Source organism: Haliotis cracherodii, unplaced genomic scaffold (assembly GCF_022045235.1).
Source record: "Haliotis cracherodii isolate W230 unplaced genomic scaffold, xgHalCrac1.p SCAF_3, whole genome shotgun sequence".
NCBI classification, from domain to species: Eukaryota; Metazoa; Mollusca; class Gastropoda; order Lepetellida; family Haliotidae; genus Haliotis; species Haliotis cracherodii.
In genome coordinates, this window is record NW_027266286.1 from 71,975,818 (window position 1) to 71,999,248 (window position 23,431).

The following is a 23,431-nucleotide window of genomic DNA, read 5'->3' on the forward strand; positions in this document are numbered from 1 at the left end:
GGAAATAAATGCAATAACACGTGACCAATTCAGCTGATCAGAATGCAGGATCTTCAATGAACACAACGAAAATTAAATTATAGTGATGTGAACATTATTGTATAAGTGAGTCGTTTCATTACCCAGTGACAATATTTCTGACACACCAAATTAATGACATTTCCCTGATTTATTTGCTTCATGCCACAAATTATGATGAAAATACATAATTCTTTGTTTAAAAACTTAGGAATCAATGTTGAATTTGTTAATCTCCATCATTCCTGATGGCCGTTAAATGTCGTGTGACTTGGCAGGAAGTGTGCTCAGGTACCCAGGATAGGAGGATCTAGGTCATAATCCCACATTGCATTTAGAAAGTCAGAGCATGTGGGTGGCAGACTCTGCATGAAGGATGTTCCGAGCACATCCTGACATACTTATAACTAGATCTCCATTCATTACTGCAATATCAAAATAGACAGACCCGTTTTGGTGTAAGAGGCTTAGCCATGGTACAGAGGAGCTGTGGTTCCTTTTTAAGACTTTTAATTACAACATGCTTGTTTTGTGTCATGAAATTTATTTCTGACTTTTCTATAATTGTATGTCATTGAAGGGACAACATGGAAATAAATTTGTGAAACAGTCCGAACTTGAAAGGAAGTCTCAAATTAGCCGGTACAGGTGTGGTTTTCAGGCTATCTCTGATGACTTAGTTGGACTCAGGTGGTGCACGCAATCAATCAGCAAAGTCTGATTATTTGGATATGTTGAAATCCTTCTGAAAATAGACAGGAAATACTGTTATAAGTATGGGGGAGCATGTGGCGTATGTTAGATAGTAATAGCTTATAGTCATGACGGGGAATCACGGTTTCTGCCCCAAGGTAGTGCCACACATCACCGCATTGATCTGTGGAAGTTGTTGGATTCAAATAATCAGATTTCTTTGACATGCTTATCAATTTGGTCTTAGTTTCCCTTCAGGCCTGGGTTGGGAGGATATATCTAGGAATTAATTGTCATTGATCTTCAGTTTTGATTTCTGCAGATGATCCTGAATGGGTTGTTTCATCTCATGTTTGTGTTGATGAAGACAAAGTCTGAAGGCTTTCCTAGGAATCCTCACCACGTGGCAGACATGTCCTTTCTCCAATAAAATCATCTCTATACAATTTCTTTGCCAATTGAGCTTAAGATGTGATGATTTTCAGTTGTGTGCGTGCAAAATATCATGCTTTTACGCTTCTTATCATTTTAGCCTGATTTGCTTCATGTTGTTCTGTTGGTATTTTGGAAAGTTTTTTATGGAAACTCTCTTCACAAATCTCTGTTAGCCAAACAACTTCCTTTGATATCACCAAATGTTGGAACAGCATTGCCCTCAAAAGCTTTAGAAAGTGTTTCCAACATGTCATTTGTAATGCCCTGAACATGTTTAGGAGTTCTTTCATATTATTTTGGGGATGCATCCTGGACGGATAGTCTGTATGCAGATTCAGGGCCCCCTGAATGCAGAACCCATAGTGGAACTATCAGTAAAGTTCTTGAAGGGGATCAATATGATCAATCCTCAAATTTCCATGGCCTAAACGCTGTGAGGCGAGCCAGGTTCCCTGTACCCACATTGGTGGTGCTCTTCATAGCCCTGGGAAAAAACTCTTTTGATGATGTCCAAGGGAGCTCCTTCAAACCATCCTGAAGTTAAAAATGTTATGGATTGACGAGCTGTGCACTGTTTGGCGTACTGTTTTTGCTCATTGGCATGTTTTCTGAGTCAGTGTCAGAACTTGGTATTTCAGACAAATAAAATCCTGAAATGTGTTCAGTTTGATTATAATTCTGGAATCTCTAAAAAAGCGAAAAGGTAGCTATGTAGATAGTTCAGTTGGCATGGAAACAGTGAAAGCATATGATGGCATCCATCACAACATGATTTCTTTCTTCAACTTTTCAGGCATGTGTTGATATGAAGCTTGTTGAATATTTTTTAACATGATTTGGAAACTTAAGCCTAATTTGTGGTATTCAAAGGTGTGTTAAATCCCACTCACTCACTCACATGCTTATGTACACAAGCACTCACTCGCTCACTCACTCACTCACTCACTCACTCACTCACATGCTTACTCACTCACTCAATCACTCACACACTCACTCACATGCTTAGGTACTCACTCACTCACTCACATGCTTAGGTAAACACTCACTCACATGCTTATGCACTCACTCACTCACTCACTCATTCATTCAAGAGTGTATAATTGTCAATGCTTATTCTTGTCTGTTATTATTGAATTAACACACAGTAACTTATTGTCATGCTCGTGTGGATTGATGCTCATGATATCAATAACTGGATTGTCTGGTCCAGACTCGATTATTTACAGACCACCGCAATATAGCTGGAATATTGCTGAGTGCAGCGTTAAACAACAAACAAACAAATGTCATGCTCATATTTTCATTTTTCTGATATTTTACTCATTCCACAAGCATACGAGTAAGATATTTTACCGTATTCACAGAGCTTCAGCAACCCATTCTTGCCGTAAAAGGCGACTATGCTTGTCGTAAGAGGCGACTAACGGGATCGGGTGGTCAGGCTTGCTGACTTGGTTGATGTATGTCATCATATTCCAATTGCGTGGATTGATGCTCATGATGTCAATCACTGGATTGTCTTGTTCAGACTTGATTATTTACAGACTGCTGTCATGTTGCTGATTATAGCGTTAAACAACAAACAAACAAACAATCATCGTCTCCTCGTTTCAACGCTAACCTCAGAACATATACACCAGTTTACATCTACACCGTCACATGGGGATTCTGAGACGGTTAGAATCGGTCCTAAGCATCATCTGCTGGTTGTAAGGGGTGACCAAATGGATCAGATTGTCAGGCTCGGTGAATTAGTTGAAAGCAGATGTGACCTGTATTTCACAGAGAACAACAACAGTTTTAACAAACAAAATAAAAAAATAGCATATTCTTTTCAAGCAAGTATGCAACTAACAGGATCGAGTGGTCAGACTTGCTGACTCAGTTGATGCATGTCATCATATCCCGAATGCGTGGATCCCAACTGCGTGCTCATGATGTTAATCACTGGATTGTCTGGTCCAGACTCGATTATTTACAGACTGCCGTCATATATCTAGAATATTGCTCAGTACAGCGTTAAACAAACAAACAAACAAACAACCATCTACACCAGACTATAAAAGGAGTTTCCTCCCTTAAGTGTCATAGCTATCTGGTATGGTTACCTTGGCTTGATGTCATGTGGAATAAAACAGTGAACTGTGTATTGAAGGATGGTGAATATGCAATTCATGCAGTCCTACTGTAGTAGTGATCAAGGATTGATTTAGGCCACGATTCCGCGATATTCTCGCATAGTTGTCGTAGATATCGCATCAATATTCAGTCAGATCGATTGAAAAGTGTGTAAATCTTTCAATAGTTTTATGTGCATTAACGCTCTCATTTTCACTTACAAAAATAAAAAATGTTGTATTGCTTGAATAAATTGATCTACGGTACCTAAAAATGTCAATAAAAAACTTACACGCTAGTTTATTCAATCATCAAAAGTTGTCAATCTAAACACAGATTTGCATACTCTCAACATTGCATGCTATTTTTATCATAATATTTATTTCTTACTGTGCATAACTGACTCCTATGTCACTACATGGAGCTTTGCATCAGCTGACAATGGTGGAGTGCACAACATTTTTTTATCCCGAGTGGAAAAACGAGTGTTTGTTTTTACAAACTAAACACTTTGGTAGCGCACGAAAATGTTATTCCATGATCCACAACTCCCAAGTCATTAAACGTATTGTTTAAGACTTAAATCCTAGCAGAAAGCAAACACTTTCATCTTCATGTACGCGTCCATGCAGAAATTAAGAGAAAAAATGGCAATCACGGGTAAAGTTTCAAAACATAGGCAAATTTGGATTTTGGAATGACAGCAAAACCAAAACTGAATGTATATACATAAAAACTTATACAATATAATAATCTATACATTTCAGATCAGAAACGATCATATTTGAGATGAGATTTGCCTAGCCGGTGACGGCACCGGTGTAAGAGTTTTCATGAACATACCCTCGTGCAAGAATGGCCATCATGCGTGAATTACAAATTTTGAACTTTTTCTAGTGGTCAAACAGCAAGTTGGATTTAGATTTTTTAGAATATACTACGATACATTTGCTTCCAAATTTGTCCATGAAAATTGAAAACTGTGACTTAATCATTCAAATGTAACTCTTAAACATTGTGAATGTCAATTTTCAACTTCCGGTTACTCGTAAACATTTTCTGGTTGGTGCACCTGGCAAACACGCCGCCTTCTGTGTGAAATAAATGACTCAATTGTTTCTAATTAAACAAGAGGATGAACCTGGAGCAATAGTCATTGTATAATGAACTGTCACTTCTAATTTATTGAAAAGTCCATTTTGATAAGATTTCATTTCATACGGTCAGAGACCCGGCCTCTGATATGGTACACACTTCAGACGACAATAAGACGGCAAAATGGACGAAAGCAGCGGAATGTAAATAATATATATTTTGCCAACAAACTGGATATACCATTTACAACAGTTGCTATTTCATGTCATCACTGTAAATATATTGACTTACGATCTAAACACAACATTGTCGAAATTTGATAACTGCAGATTGTTGTCTCCTGCATGCCAATGAAATGAACAGCTGATGGTGGTAAACATGCCTCCTAAACAATCTATAATTGTCCTCGCGAATAATTCCCCATCAAGTCGATAATGAACAGAAATACATAAATATTATTGTAATTTCTCCTAAAGAAGACAATGAATAGAAATAGAAGTCGAATGTAATTTTTTGTTACCGGTAATACTAATGCTAATATTTTTAAAAACATGTATTCGCAGTGGAATAATTAATGTTCGAAAATAGGATATCTGAGGATATATCTGTATAATATGGTAATATTACTTGCAACATTATTTGAGTCTCAAATACCATAAATCAAATACAGTTTCCACTGTGTAAAGATGAAATGTCTCTGAAAATTAGCAAAATCTCATCACACGCCAAAAATTCTCATTGCTTTTGGACCAGGGGAGACTTTCTCTCATTGGTAAAAATTTCCAGGATAATCCCCGAGTTATACGCAGATGTATCACAATAGTCTTTGAACAACCCTGATCCTGAACACACAATGCCATTTAGAAAGTGGTCAGATGTAACAACTGTTACATCTAGGCTTACCCTTTCTCAGTAAAGTACAGTTTCTAGTGCTTTACACATGTCAGAGGGGTACGCAAAGTATGTGATCTAGACGACCAGTTGTCAGACTTTCATTTTGTGAAAGTCTCAGTGGCTGAGTGGGTTAGATCACTGACTTTGTGTGCTGGCGATTAGGTGCCTCAGTCTGGCAGTGTGGGTTTCAAATCCCTGATGGTAGTCAACCCCCAAAAGTACTAGAATCTGTCCTTTACTGAAAAAGTGTTATCCCAAGAATAACATTTGTTCCAATCCTGATTCTGCTGGGCACATTACCACATTGTAGTCATGTAGACTGGGATAGTTGTGTTTAAAAAGACTTGGGGTACTGATGCAACATTATTGGTGTATCTGTAAGTAGCTAAGCTAAGTAAATGAGTGAGTGAGTGAGTATGGTTTTACGCTGCTCTTAGCAATATTCCAGCAATATCACGGCGGAGAGCACCAGAAATGGGCTTCACACATTGTACCCATGTCGGGAATCGAACCTGGGTCTTCGGTGTCACGAGTAAATGCTTTAACAACCAGGCTACCCGCCCCCTAAGCTAAGTAAAGTATAACAATTAATTGGTGATTTAGTGACAGGAAATGGTTGGTTGGCTGGTTTGTTGTTAAATGCTGCACTCAGCAATATTCCAGCTATATGACGGCGGTCTGTAAATAATCCAGTCTGGACCAGACAATCCAGTGATTGATATCGCAATGTGGGATCGATGACATGCATCAACCAAGTCAGTGAGCCTCACCACCCGATCCTGTTACTCGCCGTTTACGACAAGCATAGTCGAGCTTTACGACAAGCATGGGTTGCTGAAGATCTATTCTACCCGGATCTTCACGGGTTGACAGGAAGAAGACTCCCATTGTCTCACTAAAGATCAAACTTGCTTCTTTTCGTGTTAATTTTATTGGCAGCTATCCTAGATGGAACTCTTCATGTAACAATAGCATCGAGGAAAAAAGAAGGCAAACAAGTTCTTTGTTGAAACATTTACAACCCAGTAGACTCTGCTGGTGTTCTTTTCTCTGGATCACAGAATAGACCGGGTGTATATACTGGACAAAAGAAGTTAGGGATCACAAAGATTTTGGGGGATATATTTTTGTAGTGAAAACTGAGCACACACTTTTATAAAATATCCCCCAAACTAATTATTCATATACTCATGATCCTTAGCTTGTTTTGTTCAGCATATATGAATAGTACTGATTTTGAAAGTTTCTACAGGAGGGTCGCATTATCTGCGGGATCATATTATAGACAGCGATGGACAGTTGTTGTCCAATCTTAATATGTAGGGCATGGATGTGGAAAAAAGCATCTCTTGAGTTTTCGATTGAGATTTGACAAATGTTCGATTGTTTCAATTAACATGAGGTATATGCTTCCCAATCAGCTGTATTCAGGACGTGCGCCCTCTATGACGAAGAGGGGGCACAGAAGGCCCAGTTGGCAAAGGCATGCCGCAATTCGCTGTGCAGAGTCCTTTGGGCACTCCAGAAATCTATGATTGTGGGTTTGAATCCCAGTTCACCCAATTATGTTTCTAGGTTTGTCAGCACCATACCCTTGCTTGTGGGTTTCACCGAAGTGGTAAATGTCTAAGACCTGACTCACTTCGGGCTTTCCTCCAACATCAAACTGACCCTCCAGTATATAACTGGAGTACTGTTAAAAGCGGCGTTAAACCCAACTTGTTCACTCACTCACTCACTCACTCACTTACTAAATGATGAAGATGTGGTGAGGTAGCATAGTGATTAAAACGTTTGCTCATCACGCCAAAGATCTGGGTTTGATTCCCCACATGAAGCCTTTTCTGTTTTCCTCTATTGTGATACTGCTGAAATAAGCGATATTAAACCCAAACTGACTCACTCACCATATAGGACAAAAAAACAAAAGAATCTACATTTGTTTCCTGACAGGAAGTCCAGCAGGTGGTCGACCCTACATGTTCGAAAACATTAATATTTTTAACATCTGGTGTCATTTTTCTAAAAACTATTGATTATTCATTCAACCCACAAACATAACTTCTGATTTCAATGATTTGGTGTTAATATTTCTGTTAACTGCTGGTGGGTTTATTGCCCAGCTACTTTGTGTGGGTATATCATTAATACAGGTGTTCCTTGTCATCCAGTGGGCTGATATCGTCAGTACTTATTTGGAATGATAGGTTTTTTCTTTGAGCCTGAGATTATTATCATGATTTATATACGTGATGATGTTCGTCAATCTGCCCATTTTCAGCTGCTATGGTTCACAAGATGTTTCTATCAGCCTAATGATTGGTCACAGGTTTCACCAGCTTGTTTTATTCAAAGGAGGTCGACCTCTAATTCTAGACCTTCTTTTGCTTCTTACCTCATTACATCAATTCGGAGAATTCCGAGCAAAAATACTTCGATAAAACCGTCTTTCAGTTATTAGGAACCTTGATTAATCTTATATTAAATGTGCTTCTTGAGTTTTTTCAGGAAATCAAATCATTCATGATTAGCCCTGTAAAAATCAAGTTTAAAACTTTTTAAGAAATCAAATGATTTCTGTAATTAAGGCTCAGTGTTGGAATCGATCTCTTTTCCTTACACGTCGTTGAGACATCGCAGTCTGGGAGAAGTTCTATATAGCTATCTAGCATTCATGAGGCTGTCATTTCAATGAATTCCCTCTGTACAGATACTGAAATCAGTTCGGTCGCAATTTGCTTGTGGACATTTTCCTTTCACGCTGCTCTGAACCCTGGGAAAATTCATGTTTTTTTAAGCTCTACCCGTCAACCAAAATTAACATCTGACAAAGCTAAAGAGGTTTCAATAGATGTAATTTCACAGCGTGTTTACACGTTCATTTCAAGGCAACTCTCCGTCCAATCAACCAGTAAAGTTGTTTCTTATGAAGGACTCTATGCTCTATTTATAGTTTTTGTCATTTTTTTCCGCGAGATGAAGGACTCTATGTTCTATTTATAGCTTTTGTCATTTTTTTCCGCGAGATGAAGGACTCTATGTTCTATTTATATTTTTTCCGCAAGCTTGTTAAGTAGTTCAAAAAATTGTTTTTTGTCCCTGTCATGATTTTACTGAAATTATCGAAGTCTTTTCACAAAGTTCTATTCTGTTATTTTGCATAAATCCATTTTGTTTTATGACAGCAGAAGTTAGTGAAGTTATGTGTGCAACAAACATGCAAGTTGAGTTGTGTCCTGCTGTGTTAATGATGTTGTGTTGTGCAAAAGTGATAAATATATCTTTGAAAATATTATGCCAAGTTATCCATTACAGGCGAAATATTACCCAGACTTGTTCCTAGTGTCACCCAGACTTGTTGCTAGTGTCACCCACACTTGTTCCTAGTGTCACCCACACTTGTTCCTAGTGTCACCCACACTTGTTCCTAGTGTCACACACACTTGTTGCTAGTGTCACACACACTTGTTCCTAGTGTCACCCACACTTGTTGCCAGTATCACCCACACTTGTTGCTAGTGTCACACACACTTGTTCCTAGTGTCACCCACACTTGTTCCTAGTGTCACCCACACTTGTTCCTAGTGTCACACACACTTGTTCCTAGTGTCACACACACTTGTTGCTAGTGTCACACACACTTGTTGCTAGTGTCACACACACTTGTTGCTAGTGTCACACACACTTGTTCCTAGTGTCACCCACACTTGTTCCTAGTGTCACACACACTTGTTCCTAGTGTCACACACACTTGTTCCTAGTGTCACCCACACTTGTTCCTAGTGTCACCCACACTTGTTCCTAGTGTCACACACACTTGTTGCCAGTGTCACCCACACTTGTTGCTAGTGTCACACACACTTGTTGCTAGTGTCACCCACACTTGTTCCTAGTGTCACCCACACTTGTTGCCAGTGTCACACACACTTGTTCCTAGTGTCACACACACTTGTTCCTAGTGTCACACACACTTGTTCCTAGTGTCACCCACACTTGTCGCTAGTGTCACACACACTTGTTGCCAGTGTCACACACACTTGTTCCTCGTGTCACACACACTTGTTGCCAGTGTCACACACACTTGTTGCCAGTGTCACCCACACTTGTTCCTAGTGTCACCCACACTTGTTCCTAGTGTCACACACACTTGTCGCCAGTGTCACCCACACTTGTTGCCAGTGTCACAAACACTTGTTCCTAGTGTCACCCACACTTGTTCCTAGTGTCACACACACTTGTTGCCAGTGTCACACACACTTGTTGCCAGTGTCACACACACTTGTTGCCAGTGTCACCCACACTTGTTGCCAGTGTCACACACACTTGTTCCTAGTGTCACCCACACTTGTTGCCAGTGTCACCCACACTTGTTGCCAGTGTCACACACACTTGTTGCCAGTGTCACACACACTTGTTCCTAGTGTCACCCACACTTGTTGCCAGTGTCACACACACTTGTTGCCAGTGTCACACACACTTGTTCCTAGTGTCACACACACTTGTTGCCAGTGTCACACACACTTGTTGCCAGTGTCACACACACTTGTTCCTAGTGTCACACACACTTGTTGCCAGTGTCACCCACACTTGTTGCCAGTGTCACAAACACTTGTTCCTAGTGTCACCCACACTTGTTCCTAGTGTCACACACACTTGTTGCCAGTGTCACACACACTTGTTGCCAGTGTCACACACACTTGTTGCCAGTGTCACCCACACTTGTTGCCAGTGTCACACACACTTGTTCCTAGTGTCACCCACACTTGTTGCCAGTGTCACCCACACTTGTTGCCAGTGTCATACACACTTGTTGCCAGTGTCACACACACTTGTTCCTAGTGTCACCCACACTTGTTGCCAGTGTCACACACACTTGTTGCCAGTGTCACACACACTTGTTCCTAGTGTCACACACACTTGTTGCCAGTGTCACACACACTTGTTGCCAGTGTCACACACACTTGTTCCTAGTGTCACACACACTTGTTGCCAGTGTCACATACACTTGTTGCCAGTGTCACACACACTTGTTGCCAGTGTCACACACACTTGTCGCCAGTGTCACACACACTTGTCGCCAGTGTCACACACACTTGTTGCCAGTGTCACACATGTTATTTTCCTGACAACATAACACATTCCTGTCACAAAAGGCCTTTATTAAATCTTGAACCATGGTGCTCTTTTGCTGAAGTTTCACCAAACTATTCACCTTGTCTCATTCTGGGAGCTGAAGTGGATGTTGACAGTTTCCCTAATTCCTCAGCACATGATTCATTTTTCCAAATGATATGTGTCTGATAGTTGTCAGGAAACCTGAATATTTTATTTACGCAAGGCTAGCTGCTGTTTTCAAGGCTATAAATCATCTATGGAGTTGTCTCACGTCATGTGCCAAGTGAAGTCTCTTGAGCTAAATTTAAAACCAGAGTTTAGTGAATTATATCATGTACTCTGTTTACTGTCCTGGTTAATAGTCCTCTGTTCTAATCAGGAGTTGATGGAGAATATTGCAAAGACATTGACACTTTCCCACCAGGACTGGCCTGATTGCTGATGCTTGCCTGACAACTGATTAAGGACAATACAAAAAATAAACACTGTATGCACATTCTGTTGTGAAATTGTTATTTGTTTTTAATTCTTTGCCATTTATGTACATAAAAGTATGGTTTAAAATGCATTGTCTTTGGGATAATAAGATCTGATCTTAAAATTTTATATATATTATAAACATGAGTTGTATAAGAGCCAGTTTCCAGCAATATCACGGCGGGGAACACCAGAAATGGGCTTCACACATTGTTACCCATGTCATTAATCAAACCCTGGTCTTCAGCGTGGCGAGTGAACGCTTTAACCCCTAGGCTACCCAACCGCCCCCAGTTTCAGGGGGAAATGTACATTATATTAGTCATAATCTGAATCGAGCATGGATATATTATAATTTAAAAGGAAATATACTTTTCGGAAGATAGTCCTTTTATGTGAAAAGAGATTTCGTGACCGATGCATGTTATTGTTGAAATCCCTGGAAGTGGATAATAATGAGGCTTGGCTTTGTTTATAGAACACCTCACAATGCAGTGTGTGTGGGAATAAAAACTGAACTTATCCCGAATTACAACCATGCTTGTTGCTAGTGCTGCCAAGAGATGAAACCTGTGCCTTGAAGCTACAATCCTATAATTCACAGTCATTTTTCTGTCACAGAGAGAAATATGACCTTGACATTGAGAAAACATTGTTGAGATTGTTATCACAGGATCAATCAAAAGATTTCAGATATGCTTAGCCTAATAAAAACAAAGCTCTCAACATTAAAATTGATTTCAAGGGTCTATTTTTCAGAGGATTGCCTGTTCGTGGGGTTTTCAATTTAGGGGTGATGTTTCATTGTAAAAGAAATATTTTCAATGTGCACAGTTACACTGAAACATGTCTGCGATGCTTGCGTGATAATTGCTTCGTAAGCAAGTCCAACAGTATGGTGGTATTTCCAGATCGTAACTATTGTGGTATATGACTTAGTGCAAACATGGAGGTGGAAAGATATCAACAGCAGACCCTTTGTATCAACGCTTCCATGTTTTTTTAGATGGTGAGCTCACACACAACAGCCTTGGTAGTGATTGACTTCAGTTTCTGATGTGTGAAGAAGAAATTTGCCATTAGTGATAGGGTGTGAAATTATTGTTTTGTTTGATTGCAACTGTAGTTGCTGGGTTGAACATTGTTTAAAATGTCGTACACTCACACAATACCTTTAATGTTGTTTGGGTATAAATATTGTTCTGTCTGTTTGGGTTGTTATGGAAACATAGAGGCTCTCTCAGCATCTTTTAAATTCATATCCTTAAGTGATTTGGAGTTCTTTACATAGCTGATTTATTGAAATGTCCCGTGGAATTTTAAACATTATTTTAGATATATATTAGGAGTGAAACAATACATCAGTGCATCATGAGTTTCTTTGCGACGATACGATATGATGTTTTGTTTTGTTTTTGTTTTTTTGCAAGATGATACACTTGTTAAATAAATTACTTACTACTCGTTGATGACCCCCAACATTTGTGTCATTCAGATTTTGCAAAATATGTTGTAATTAGCTTTTCAAGTTCACTACTAGAAATAGCCACTATGCAAATGTGTCTACAGCTACTGAACCTGCTCTAAAATAATAAAAGTCAAGAAGTTCCATGCAATTTGATGTAAATACAGTAAACTAAGGTTATAACGAACTCAAAGGGACTACTAATTTTAGTTTGTTATAACTGTAATTCATTATAAGCATATATACAGTATAACTACAGCAAATAGTTGGGACTAAAATGTTAGTTCGTTATATCCGTTAGTTCGTTATAAGCGTGTTCGTTATAACCGTAGTTTACTGTATTTCATATCCTGACCTATGCATCGTGATACGTATTGTATCGTGACCTAGCTGTATCTCTTCACCCCTATAATATATATATATATATAATAGACCTTAAATATATATATATATATATATATATATAATCTTTAAAAGAACAGAACTATGTCTTCAATGGATGATCAGAATTGGCTCTTTAATTGATTAATTACAAGTAATAGAAGTTGACTTTATCGTGGAACATTACGGGGGGTGCGGTAGGTTATCCCTGTGGTAAAATGTTCACTCCTTTCACCGAAGACCAGGGTTCAGTTTGGGTGTAGTAATGGGGGATGTGGTTGTAGTAATGGGGGTTTGGGTGTAGTAATGGGGGTTTGGGTGTAGTAATGGGGGTTTGGGTGTAGTAATGGGGGTTTGGGTGTAGTAATGGGGGATGTGGTTGTAGTAATGGGGGTTTGGGTGTAGTAATGGGGGATGTGGTTGTAGTAATGGGGGTTTGGGTGTAGTAATGGGGGATGTGGTTGTAGTAATGGGGGTTTGGGTGTAGTAATGGGGGATGTGGTTGTAGTAATGGGGGATGTGGTTGTAGTAATGGGGTTTGGGTGTAGTAATGGGGGTTTGGGTGTAGTAATGGGGGTTTGGGTGTAGTAAGGGGTTTGGATGTAGTAATGGGGGATGTGGTTGTAATAATGGGGGTTTGGGTGTAGTAATGGGGGTTTGGGTGTAGTAAGGGGTTTGGATGTAGTAATGGGGGATGTGGTTGTAGTAATGGGGGATGTGGTTGTAATAATGGGGGTTTGTGTGTAGTAATGGGGGTTTGGGTGTAGTAAGGGGTTTGGATGTAGTAATGGGGGATGTGGTTGTAATAATGGGGGTTTTGGTGTAGTAATGGGGGTTTGGGTGTAGTAATGGGGGATGTGGTTGTAGTAATGGGGGTTTGTGTGTAGTAATGGGGGTTTTGGTGTAGTAATGGGGGTTTGGGTGTAGTAATGGGGGATGTGGTTGTAGTAATGGGGGTTTGGGTGTAGTAATGGGGGTTTGGGTGTAGTAATGGGGGATGTGGTTGTAGTAATGGGGGTTTGGGTGAAGTAAGGGGTTTGGGTGTTGTAATGGGGGTTTGGGTGTAGTAATGGGGTTTGGGTGTAGTAATGGGGGTTTGGGTGTAGTTATGGGGGTTTGGGTGTAGTAAGGGGGTTTGGGTGTAGTAATGGGGGTTTTGGTGGAGTAATGTGGGTTTGGGTGTAGTAATGGGGGTTTGGGTATAGTGTTCCAGAAATGCTATTACATGGAGTTCACATCAAGGACAACCCCATGTTAGGTCCCAACACTTTGCCACACATTATGTCATACACTAGAAGCGTCACACAGATTATTTTCTCACAGCAGAACCTGCCACTTGTTTACCAGCATGGTTTTGTCTGCAGAATCCTGTAATACATACAGACAGCTGGAAGGCAGCAGTAGCCTAATGGGCTACTCAAGCCTCCGAGGTATTTAAAACTCATTAATCTTGGCCAAACAAACACTGGTCCTGGTTGTTGTTGCATCTTATTTACACACACAGAATCTGACAGCACCAGGACAGATCAGTGACAGGTATAGTGCTGCAAGAAAAGTCTTACACTATGACATAAGAAACAGCTGATTTGCCTAGGACCAGAGCCTGGAGCCTGGATCCAGGAGCCCTGGAGCCTGAGTGTTAGAGAACCAAACATCCCATGTACCCTGTGACCCCAACCAGTCCTTGAGAGCCATCCTGAAAACCTTCTGGCTGCATGCTGGGGGACACTCGTTTGGAATCGGTCCAGTAATTAAATGGCATTGTAATTATTGGTCAAGGTCAGTGAACATCTGGCATCCTGGCTGCTCATGGAAGTGACTCTGGTATTGACAAACAGATTGTCCTGATTGATTGTTTGGTTGGTGTTCAGGAACCATGTATGCTGCTATTGCTCATCATCTTATCACTATCCAGGGAGCTACAGTATATGCTTGTAAGGGAGAGGTTATGGATGTCAGCTTCTTTAGTATAAGAAACACAATGTTTCGCACATGCTTCCTTCTTCATCGGGTGCATGTACTCTGAAATGTTGTTTTGTAGATGCTTCCTTCTTCATCAGGTGCCTGTACTCTGAAATGTTGTTTTGTAGATGCTTCCGCCTTCATCAGGTAATGAAGAAGGGAGCGTTTACTCCGAAAAGTTTGCCTTCATAATAAAGAAGTTGATGTCCATCAGGCTCTAAACAGAGTGCAAGCAAGGAAATTTGACTAATAAATGATAAATTGATTTGAGGTTAATTTCCTTATAAATCATCTTGAAATAAAAAAAATTGATGTAAAATTTAATAAGAGACATGAAGACATTTCTTCAAACTGGAACTGAAACTGGAATAATACTTGATTAGATTATAATGGAAACCTAATATCCAATCAATACAATCAGATTTGTTTAAGTAAACAAGCAGATGTTCACCCAGCTGTTGTCATGATGACAGAGATTCATGACTTTCAGGGAAGGGTTACCAGAAAAATAGAAACATTAACAATTAGCATAGAAATTTGTTTACAAAACTCTGGAGAGAGTCACGCATATTTCTGTAAAATGTAGATACATTTATTGACAGCATCAACAGTTCTGTTGATTTTAAAGGGGAGAAAGCTTGGTTGGTCGTTCAAGGTGTACAGGCATATTGGTGATAGATAAATATTTGGTTCACTAATTAGTAAACAAATATTATTGGTGTGAGAATTGCTCACATTTTCATCTGTATGGAATTGTTGCATAAGTTAATAACAGAGCAGGCTTCCACTAAAACATTGGTTGATTGATGTTAGTTATTACACATGTAGTTATGATATGAATCAGGCTACCTGTCATCTACAGGCCATTATTGCTGGGTTGCTTAATTGCAATTTGTTACCTGTACGACAGGTGAGCACACCAGTGGAGTGACAGCAGTTCTTGGTTTACATGACAGCCACCGTGGTCTAGTGGTAGAGTGTCCGCCCGGAGAGCGGAAGGTCGTTGCTTTGATCCCCGGCCATGTCATACCAAAACACGTTAAATGACTATATCCCCTACAGTTGCCAACATCTAACAATGTCCCCTACAGCTGCAGACATCTGACAATGTCTCCTACAGTTGGCGACATCTGACAATGTCCCCTACAGTTGCCGACATATGACAATGTCCTCTACAGTTGCCAACATCTGACAATGTCCCCTACAGTAATTTCTCAATATTTTGTCAATATAAACATGTTCTGATACCCTGGCTGAAATGTCTTTGAACTATTTTCATTGAAACATATTTTATCAGGTGATGTCTTTCATAGATGTATTTTATTGTAGAAAGATAGTTTCATCAGCAAATCCTAGATAAAATATGTAATGTGCTTTAAAAGGTCAAGGAGAGACGTGAGGGTTTGGAGAAAGCTTTATGAGAAACCAAAACATCAGTAAAGATAGAAAATCAATATTAATTGACAATTTTGATATTTCTTCCAGCAGTGGGTCTATAGTTGTTTGTCAGACTTTGCCATAAATAAATATGAAACAATATGAAAACAATGTGTTGGAAGGTCAGCGACTATTGCTGTATAAGTCAATGAAAGTGTGTGAGTGAATTATGTCGTTGAACGCCACAGTCAGCCCTTCTTCAACACAGCAGCTTTTACATCAGTCAAACCAGTGGTGGACAGCATGAGCATCAATCCAGTATGACACACAATGAACCAGGTTAAACATGGTACCACATTGGGCTGGGACGGGTAGCTCGGGTACTCTTGTTGGGTGGGTCCTGAGTTGGACCCGGATACCCACAGAGCTACCTGGACCCGTGGTTAGTCACGTGATAATGACAAAAACTCACTAAAGCTCGGTGGTTAAATTACAAGTGGTTAATGGTCACATTTCTTTCTGACGATGCACACATTCCTCTCGACTTTCGAAATAGTTTTGGCCAGGGCTGCCGTAAAACAGTTCCCAATCAGACATTTTGTTCCCAACTCTTGAGACTTACAGTGGGTGCCCGGGTAGGGTCGGGTAATAGGGGGTTGGGTACCCGGGCAGTAAATTTGGACTGGTCCCAGCCCTCTCTGCCTCATAGCATATATTCAGCTGATGAAGAAGTAAGTATATATTCCCGAACGTGTTCCTCATCATGAAGAAGCCGACATCCATAAAGCACAATGTTGGAGTCCAAATCTATCTGCTCCTTCTCTGGGGTGGACTTGATGAGGTAGCCAAGTATTTTAAATGTACCCTTGTCATATCGAAGACCGGAGTGTATCCAGGTTGCTATACATGTGCACTAATCTTGAATACAACATTAAATCCCTGACTTCACCTCACCTCAACTCACCCCACCTCACCTCATCCCACTTGACTTCACCCCACCTCACCTCACCCCACCTGACTTCACCCCACCTCACCTCATCTGACCTCAACTCACCCCACCTGACTTCACCCCACCTCACCTCACCCCACCTGACTTCACCCCACCTCACCTCAACTGACCTGACCTCACCTCACCCCACCTCACCTAATCCCACCTGACTTCATCCCACCTCACCTCACCCCACCTCACCTCATCTGATCTCACCTCTCCCCACCTGACTTCACCCCACCTCCCCTCATCCCACCTGACTTCACCCCACCTGACTTCACCCCACCTCACCTCATCCCACCTGACTTCACCTCACCCCACCTGACTTCACCCCACCTCACCTCATCCCACCTGACTTCACCTCACCCCACCTGACTTCACCCCACCTCACCTCATCCCACCTGACTTCACCCCACCTCACCTCACCCCACCTGACTTCACCCCACCTCACCTCACCCCACCTCACCTCATCTGATCTCACCTCTCCCCACCTGACTTCACCCCACCTTACCTCATCCCACCTGACTTCACCCCACCTCACCTCATCCCACCTGACTTCACCCCACCTCACCTCATCCCACCTGACTTCACCCCACCTCACCTCATCCCACCTGACTTCACCTCACCCCACCTGACTTCACCCCACCTCACCTCATCCCACCTGACTTCACCCCACCTCACCTCACCCCACCTCACCTCACCCCACCTCACCTCATCCCACCTGACTTCACCCCACCTCATCCCACCTGACTTCACCTCACCTCATCCCACCTGACTTCACCCCACCCCGCCTCATCCCACCGGACTTCACCCCACCTCACCTCATCCAACCTGACTCCACCCCACCTCACCTCACCCCACCTGACTTCACCCCACCCCACCTCACCCCACCTGACTTCACCCCATCTCACTCATTTCGACATTAAACTTACAATGGTAGAAAAACGTACAGTGAAAGTCTCCACAGATTCCCTTCTGAATAGAAAATTTTCAACTTTGTCACTTTCAAATGAAAAGAATAACAATCAGCCTGACATTGAATAATTTGCCTGTCATACAGTGTGCAAAATTAATGCATTAGGAATCCCCCGAGATGTCTGAGATTTGACATTTTCATTGTTGCTATTGTCACTTGCTTCATTAATCCTCGTTTTTGTCTCCCACTTTTATTGATTTCAAAATCTCCGCTTCATATTGTAATTCTTATGTGAAGGTTGTGAAATATAAATCCTATTTTTGTTTTGGTGATCTGTCAATTTTTACAATACTTCCTGTCGGGTTATATTTCCTTTCTAATTTTATTGTATTATTTTGATATTGTTAATAAGTGAAAAAAATCGTCATCTCATTCATGTAAGAAATAGTCTATGAAAATCATGGCTTGGCTTTGAGACTGATAGAATAAGCAAGAATAATGAACTCAGTATATTTAATAGGAGAGATATGTTCACATATATGATGAAAAACAACCCTCTATATAAACTGGCATCACGATAGATGCTAGATTATTTTTCCAAGGTGAAATTGATAAATCAATACTGCCATTTAAAAAACAACTTTGCCGTGTATTTGAGATTCGTGATGTCAGTCTTGACATGACAGGTTTGAGGGAGGAGAGGCCTCCTCGTCATTGAGCTGTAAGTTCACATCCAATGGCACAAGTGTATGTGATCTTCCCCAGGCACGGCCAGTGGTAGAACAAGTACTACGGCAGACGCAGCCTACACCTGGTGTTGTGGTATAGTGAAACTCCGAGTCAGAGCGCTTGCTTCATCCTGCAATACCTCTCACACAATGTGGATAAGCTGTATCCATATGACAGAACCCATCATACACTTCCAACAAAGCCGCTGTGAAGAGAATGGACAGTAACCATGGCAGGCAGTCCTTGTGAAGCTCCTGATAATTAGCACAGTGATAAACAGAAGTGACAGTCGCTCATCAAGTTGAACAGGATCGAGTTCGTTTGTCGTGGGGTGAATTAGGACCTGTTTGTCTTGGATCCAACTCTCACCTGCTTGTTGTCGTGGCTTTAATTAAGACCATCGAACAAGAAGGATTCCAATTTCATTTCATAGGGAGAATTATGAGTCTTTGTTACAACATTTCATTGGAACTGGATCAGTGATTCCTCCTTGTTTTGATGGTGGATCTACAGGTAGATTCATTGATTCTCCTGGCACTCTCCCTCTCTTTACACTGAAGGATATGACTATGCCTGGCAACCCTACAACAACTGCGGGGCTAAACACTGCCATTCCACCGTACTGCCTCCAGAGTTAGGAGGACAACGTTGGAATAGAATCGTTGTTAATTGATTGTGGAGATAATACTCTTTATCAAGGAACATTTGGATATCTGAGCATTTAGGCTGAATTTTGTTAAAATTTTCATTATTATTTTTAAGGGCAATTCAATCAAATATATTGTTGAGTGAGTTTGAAGATCATTAAGTTTGTTTGCATGATTAAGTTTAGTTTTTAATTGCATTATCAAATATTGACAAAAATAATTATTTCTAACCAAACTGTGGAAGACAAATTAGAATAAAATGAATAAAATCATGCCCTTTTTCATGAGAAACATCTGTAAGAAGAAGAACCTTTGATGATTAGCTGGAGGTTCTCCAACGAGAATATTAATATTTGAATGAAAAAATTATGAAAGAGCAGTCATGTGTATACCAGCTATCTCTGCCTTCACATTAATTAATATGTCACAAAATCTATCTCCCTCTATGTGAATGACATCATTGCTATTTTCTGCGACATAACTGACAGTCTGACTCTGGGATCAGTGATCGCCACGTACTGGATTCTCAGCTCTGGTTATTATCCTTCAAGACACAAAACAAAAAAATACTCGTATTGTTTCTGAAGTTATGAGAGAAAGATGTACATGGACAACTAAATTCTGCCTCTGTTGTTTGATGTGATGGCTTAATGTAGTCTGTTGAGTAATAAGCACTGTACGACCATGCTCCGTCTTACGTAAATAGCCGACAGATAATTAATGTCTTTCAGAAAGTCTTACAGGAATATGTAGGTAGGTCTTCCAATTATGGTAAAACTGATCACATCTTTCTATCAAGATGTAATGGATATCGTGAACATTAGCTTAGGAACCAATTATTTGTGTGAATACATTTAGAATTTATTGCCTGATTGATGGCGATACAAAATAGTCCTCAGTTTTAGGTTTTTATAGATTAAGAAGTACCAAATAATTTCAGAATAATTCATTGTGAAATTAATGATGTAAATAGATTTAACGACAAAGAATATATTTGTGTCGCTGGTTGATAAAGTACGAATAGTTATTTCTTTTCTACTTAATAGTCATTGAGGTATATTGTTTTCATCCCTGTGGATGTACATGGGACTTAGAACAGCTCTTCCCTTCCCCTCCCTTACAAGTTCACTCCATCAACAAGCTGTCATCATTGAGAGATAGCAATATCCTGGAAGCTCTTCTGTTTCACTCCCTGCTGTTCTCACTGATAACATGACAGTTGTAAATCCTAAATGGAGTGATTGAAAACTAGTGTGTGTGTCTGTGTGTTGATATTTTGGGTGTATAATAGCCTGTTAAAAAGGCGGCATATGGTTGATGAGGCATGGTATTAAGTGGCAGGAGATAGCATTCCACAGACAACTGACCACACTGACGGAAGCTGTAGAATGGTTAATATTTCCTCTGCTCTCCCTCCCCCGCCCGGCCTTCAGTCAGTTGGATAATAGCCATGTGTGTGGAGTATGTCAGTGGCATGCTTACTACTGCTGGATCAATTGTTGGCCAATACTGACTGGAGGCACTGCGGTGATCGGAGCTGCGGAGAGCCCACGGTCTTGACAGCCTTCAGTGAACAGTCAGAGGCAACACAGGGTTTAGGGCAGTTCTGATTGGTGGTTCGAACTCCCTATTGGGAACTTTGTCAGTGCAAGTCGTGTGCACACCTCTGGGATGACATCAATGTACTGTGGTAGAAGTTCCATCTCTTATTGATGGGAACAAGTGTCGTCGAGGCCGGGATGTTCTACCTCTCAGTTCCTCATTTGTTTCAGCTAAGAAGTTGCTAAGACCAGGCAGGTGTTAATTCATTAAACATTAACGAAGAGCTAATTAGATTCTTCCCTTTTCTACACAGCGTCGTCGATGTGTCCAGCACCATGTTGTCACAGCGGTGCACATACAGCGGTCAGTGTTGTCACCTAAATGTTCCAAACTCGGCTTACATCGAACTGCTTTCCTATGTCTAATTGTTGTATGTGTCACAAGTTTGATCTTGTGGATTTTTGTCATTCCAATATGCATGGCTCTTGAGAAGGGAGGAAGTGAACTCATGCAATGGCCAAACTCGCCAAACTAACTGACATTTTGAGTCACTGAGTGATATTCCCCCAACAGAGATCATGTTGAACTTTTTCAAAAGATCCCGGTCGCGATCTCCTTCGTTTGAGATTCCCAAACTTTGTCTACCTAGACAAAAACGGTCTACATCTGTAGACTGCAGTACCGCAAACCTTCAAGTTCCAATCGAGCCTCAAAGAGGAAGATCATCAAGTTTTGACTCAAGTAGCCTACATGGGGATGAATATCTTCAAGTGCCGGTCAACATGCATGGCAGACGGTCACATTCCTTTGACTCTTCCCCTCCTTGGAACGGGGGATCATCTGATGAAAATATTTCTGACAAAGAATGTAGTCAAAGTTTGCGAGTGCCCAGGTATGAGAGGAGAAGAGCGTCTTTGGAAATTCCTAAAGTTTGTTTACATTGTTTACATATGGAAAATTTGATGAAAGAAAAGGAAAAAGCGGACGCTGAAAGGTTGGAAAATGGTGAGTTATCCAGTGACAGTTCGTCGTTTTGTGACGATTATGATGTCGGGGACGATGATGACAATTCCGCTGACATTTTTTCAAGTGACACCGAAGGGACATCAGGTAGCAAGGAGGAATTTCCCCAAATTGTTGAAGTTAATTCCAGAAACAGTAGCTTGGACTCGGATAAATTGTATCGAACAGCGGTCATGTTGGAGGTGCCGGTCATTAAACAGCGGTCATCGTCTATGGATGCAGCATATATGCCTTTACAAGTTCCCCAACAGGAAAGTCCCCGAAAAGCATCACTAGATGAAAGCTCACTGGATGTTCCTAAACAAATGCGATCTAGTTCAGTTGATATAAGTCTCCCCACTGAGGATAACAGTTCATACAAGGCTATAACCAATACCAAGTAAGTCTGCTCTTAACATGTATTATAAATGTCCATTTCTTTTAGGAACACTCATTATAAAATTGTAGAAAAAAAATGGGCTCAATTACTGTTAATTCTAACTGGCAGTTCAGAGACTCTAAATTCTCCTTTTTTTAAATTTAATATTCTCAAAGAATTGCCTAAAGGAATGAGACTTTTTCTTATCTGACTGTTTTATATTCAAAGTAGGTTATAAAAATTTGAGGTCCCTGCAGTGAATATATGTCAATCTATAAGTTGTAAAGCTAAAAAAAAAATTGACATGTGTGACAAAGTGGTGTCACTTTTCCGTCACATTAATTAGTATTGATGGCGTGTTTGTCTTCAAATTTTGACACGTCTTTCAAAATTTCTTCATATTGGGTGTTATTCTTTTTATTGCAACTGAGTCCTTAATGATTTTGATGGAAACTGTTCACCCGAGTGTACTTGCCGTGTTGAGATGATATAGTTCGACAATGATCATAATGCAGTGTCGCTTTTATTATTGATATTAAGAAAATCGTTTAGTTGCTCCAATTCCAAGCAAATAGTTATAAATGTGATTCTTTTATTATTCACAATGTCCCAACTTTATTAGATTTGCTGCTTCAATAATAAATACACACTGGCAGTTGTTGAATGTGGGTAGAAAAGAGGTTTCAACGTATTCACATTGTTGAACGTCCCTGTAGCTATCCATTGGTGTGCAGTTGGTAATGCTGGTCACAGATGTGTGATGGAACCGTGTGTAATGTGTGTAATGTGTGTGTCAATGAGCTGTGTCTCGTTCAGCCTACTCAGAATCATGTTTCATCACTGCAGGGCTCCTCGTTCTCATCGGCCAATGTTAGAGGATCATGTTGAGAAGAAAAGAACTGGGTGTCTATTTCTTGATGATCTAGGCTATGACTTGTCGTAGGTGGAGGCATTGTAGGTCAGGGGTAGTGCAGTACATCGGGGAGGGGGGACTGGGTGATATTTAGGTACCCCGCAGATTTGATTTGGGTAACAGAGGTTTGTGTAGGGGCGTCAGGTAATATTTAGGTACCCCTCGGATTTGATCGGGGTAACTGAGTACATGGTTTTAGGGAGGGTAATATGGTTGCCACAAGGGTTTGATCGGGATAACTGAGTACATGGTTTTAGGGAGGGTAATATGGTTGCCACAAGGGTT

General features: G+C 40.6%; 1 protein-coding gene across 9 annotated transcripts in view; it reads left to right on the forward strand.

Moving 5' to 3' along the window:
- LOC139475031 (diacylglycerol kinase zeta-like) overlaps nucleotides 1-23,431 on the forward strand; it is a 369,426-nt gene that overhangs the window by 181,794 nt on the left and 164,201 nt on the right. For 5 of the 9 annotated variants that reach the window (XM_071258248.1, XM_071258250.1, XM_071258251.1 and 2 more), the window contains exon 1: nucleotides 20,820-22,254. The exons of 2 other annotated variants lie outside the window; for them this stretch is intronic. In XM_071258248.1, the coding sequence (XP_071114349.1) occupies nucleotides 21,431-22,254 (824 nt within the window). In that variant the 5' untranslated portion in view covers nucleotides 20,820-21,430. Of the gene's footprint in view, nucleotides 1-20,819; nucleotides 22,255-23,431 lie in introns of those variants that run through there. 2 more of the 9 variants (XM_071258246.1, XM_071258249.1) reach the window with 1 other exon arrangement.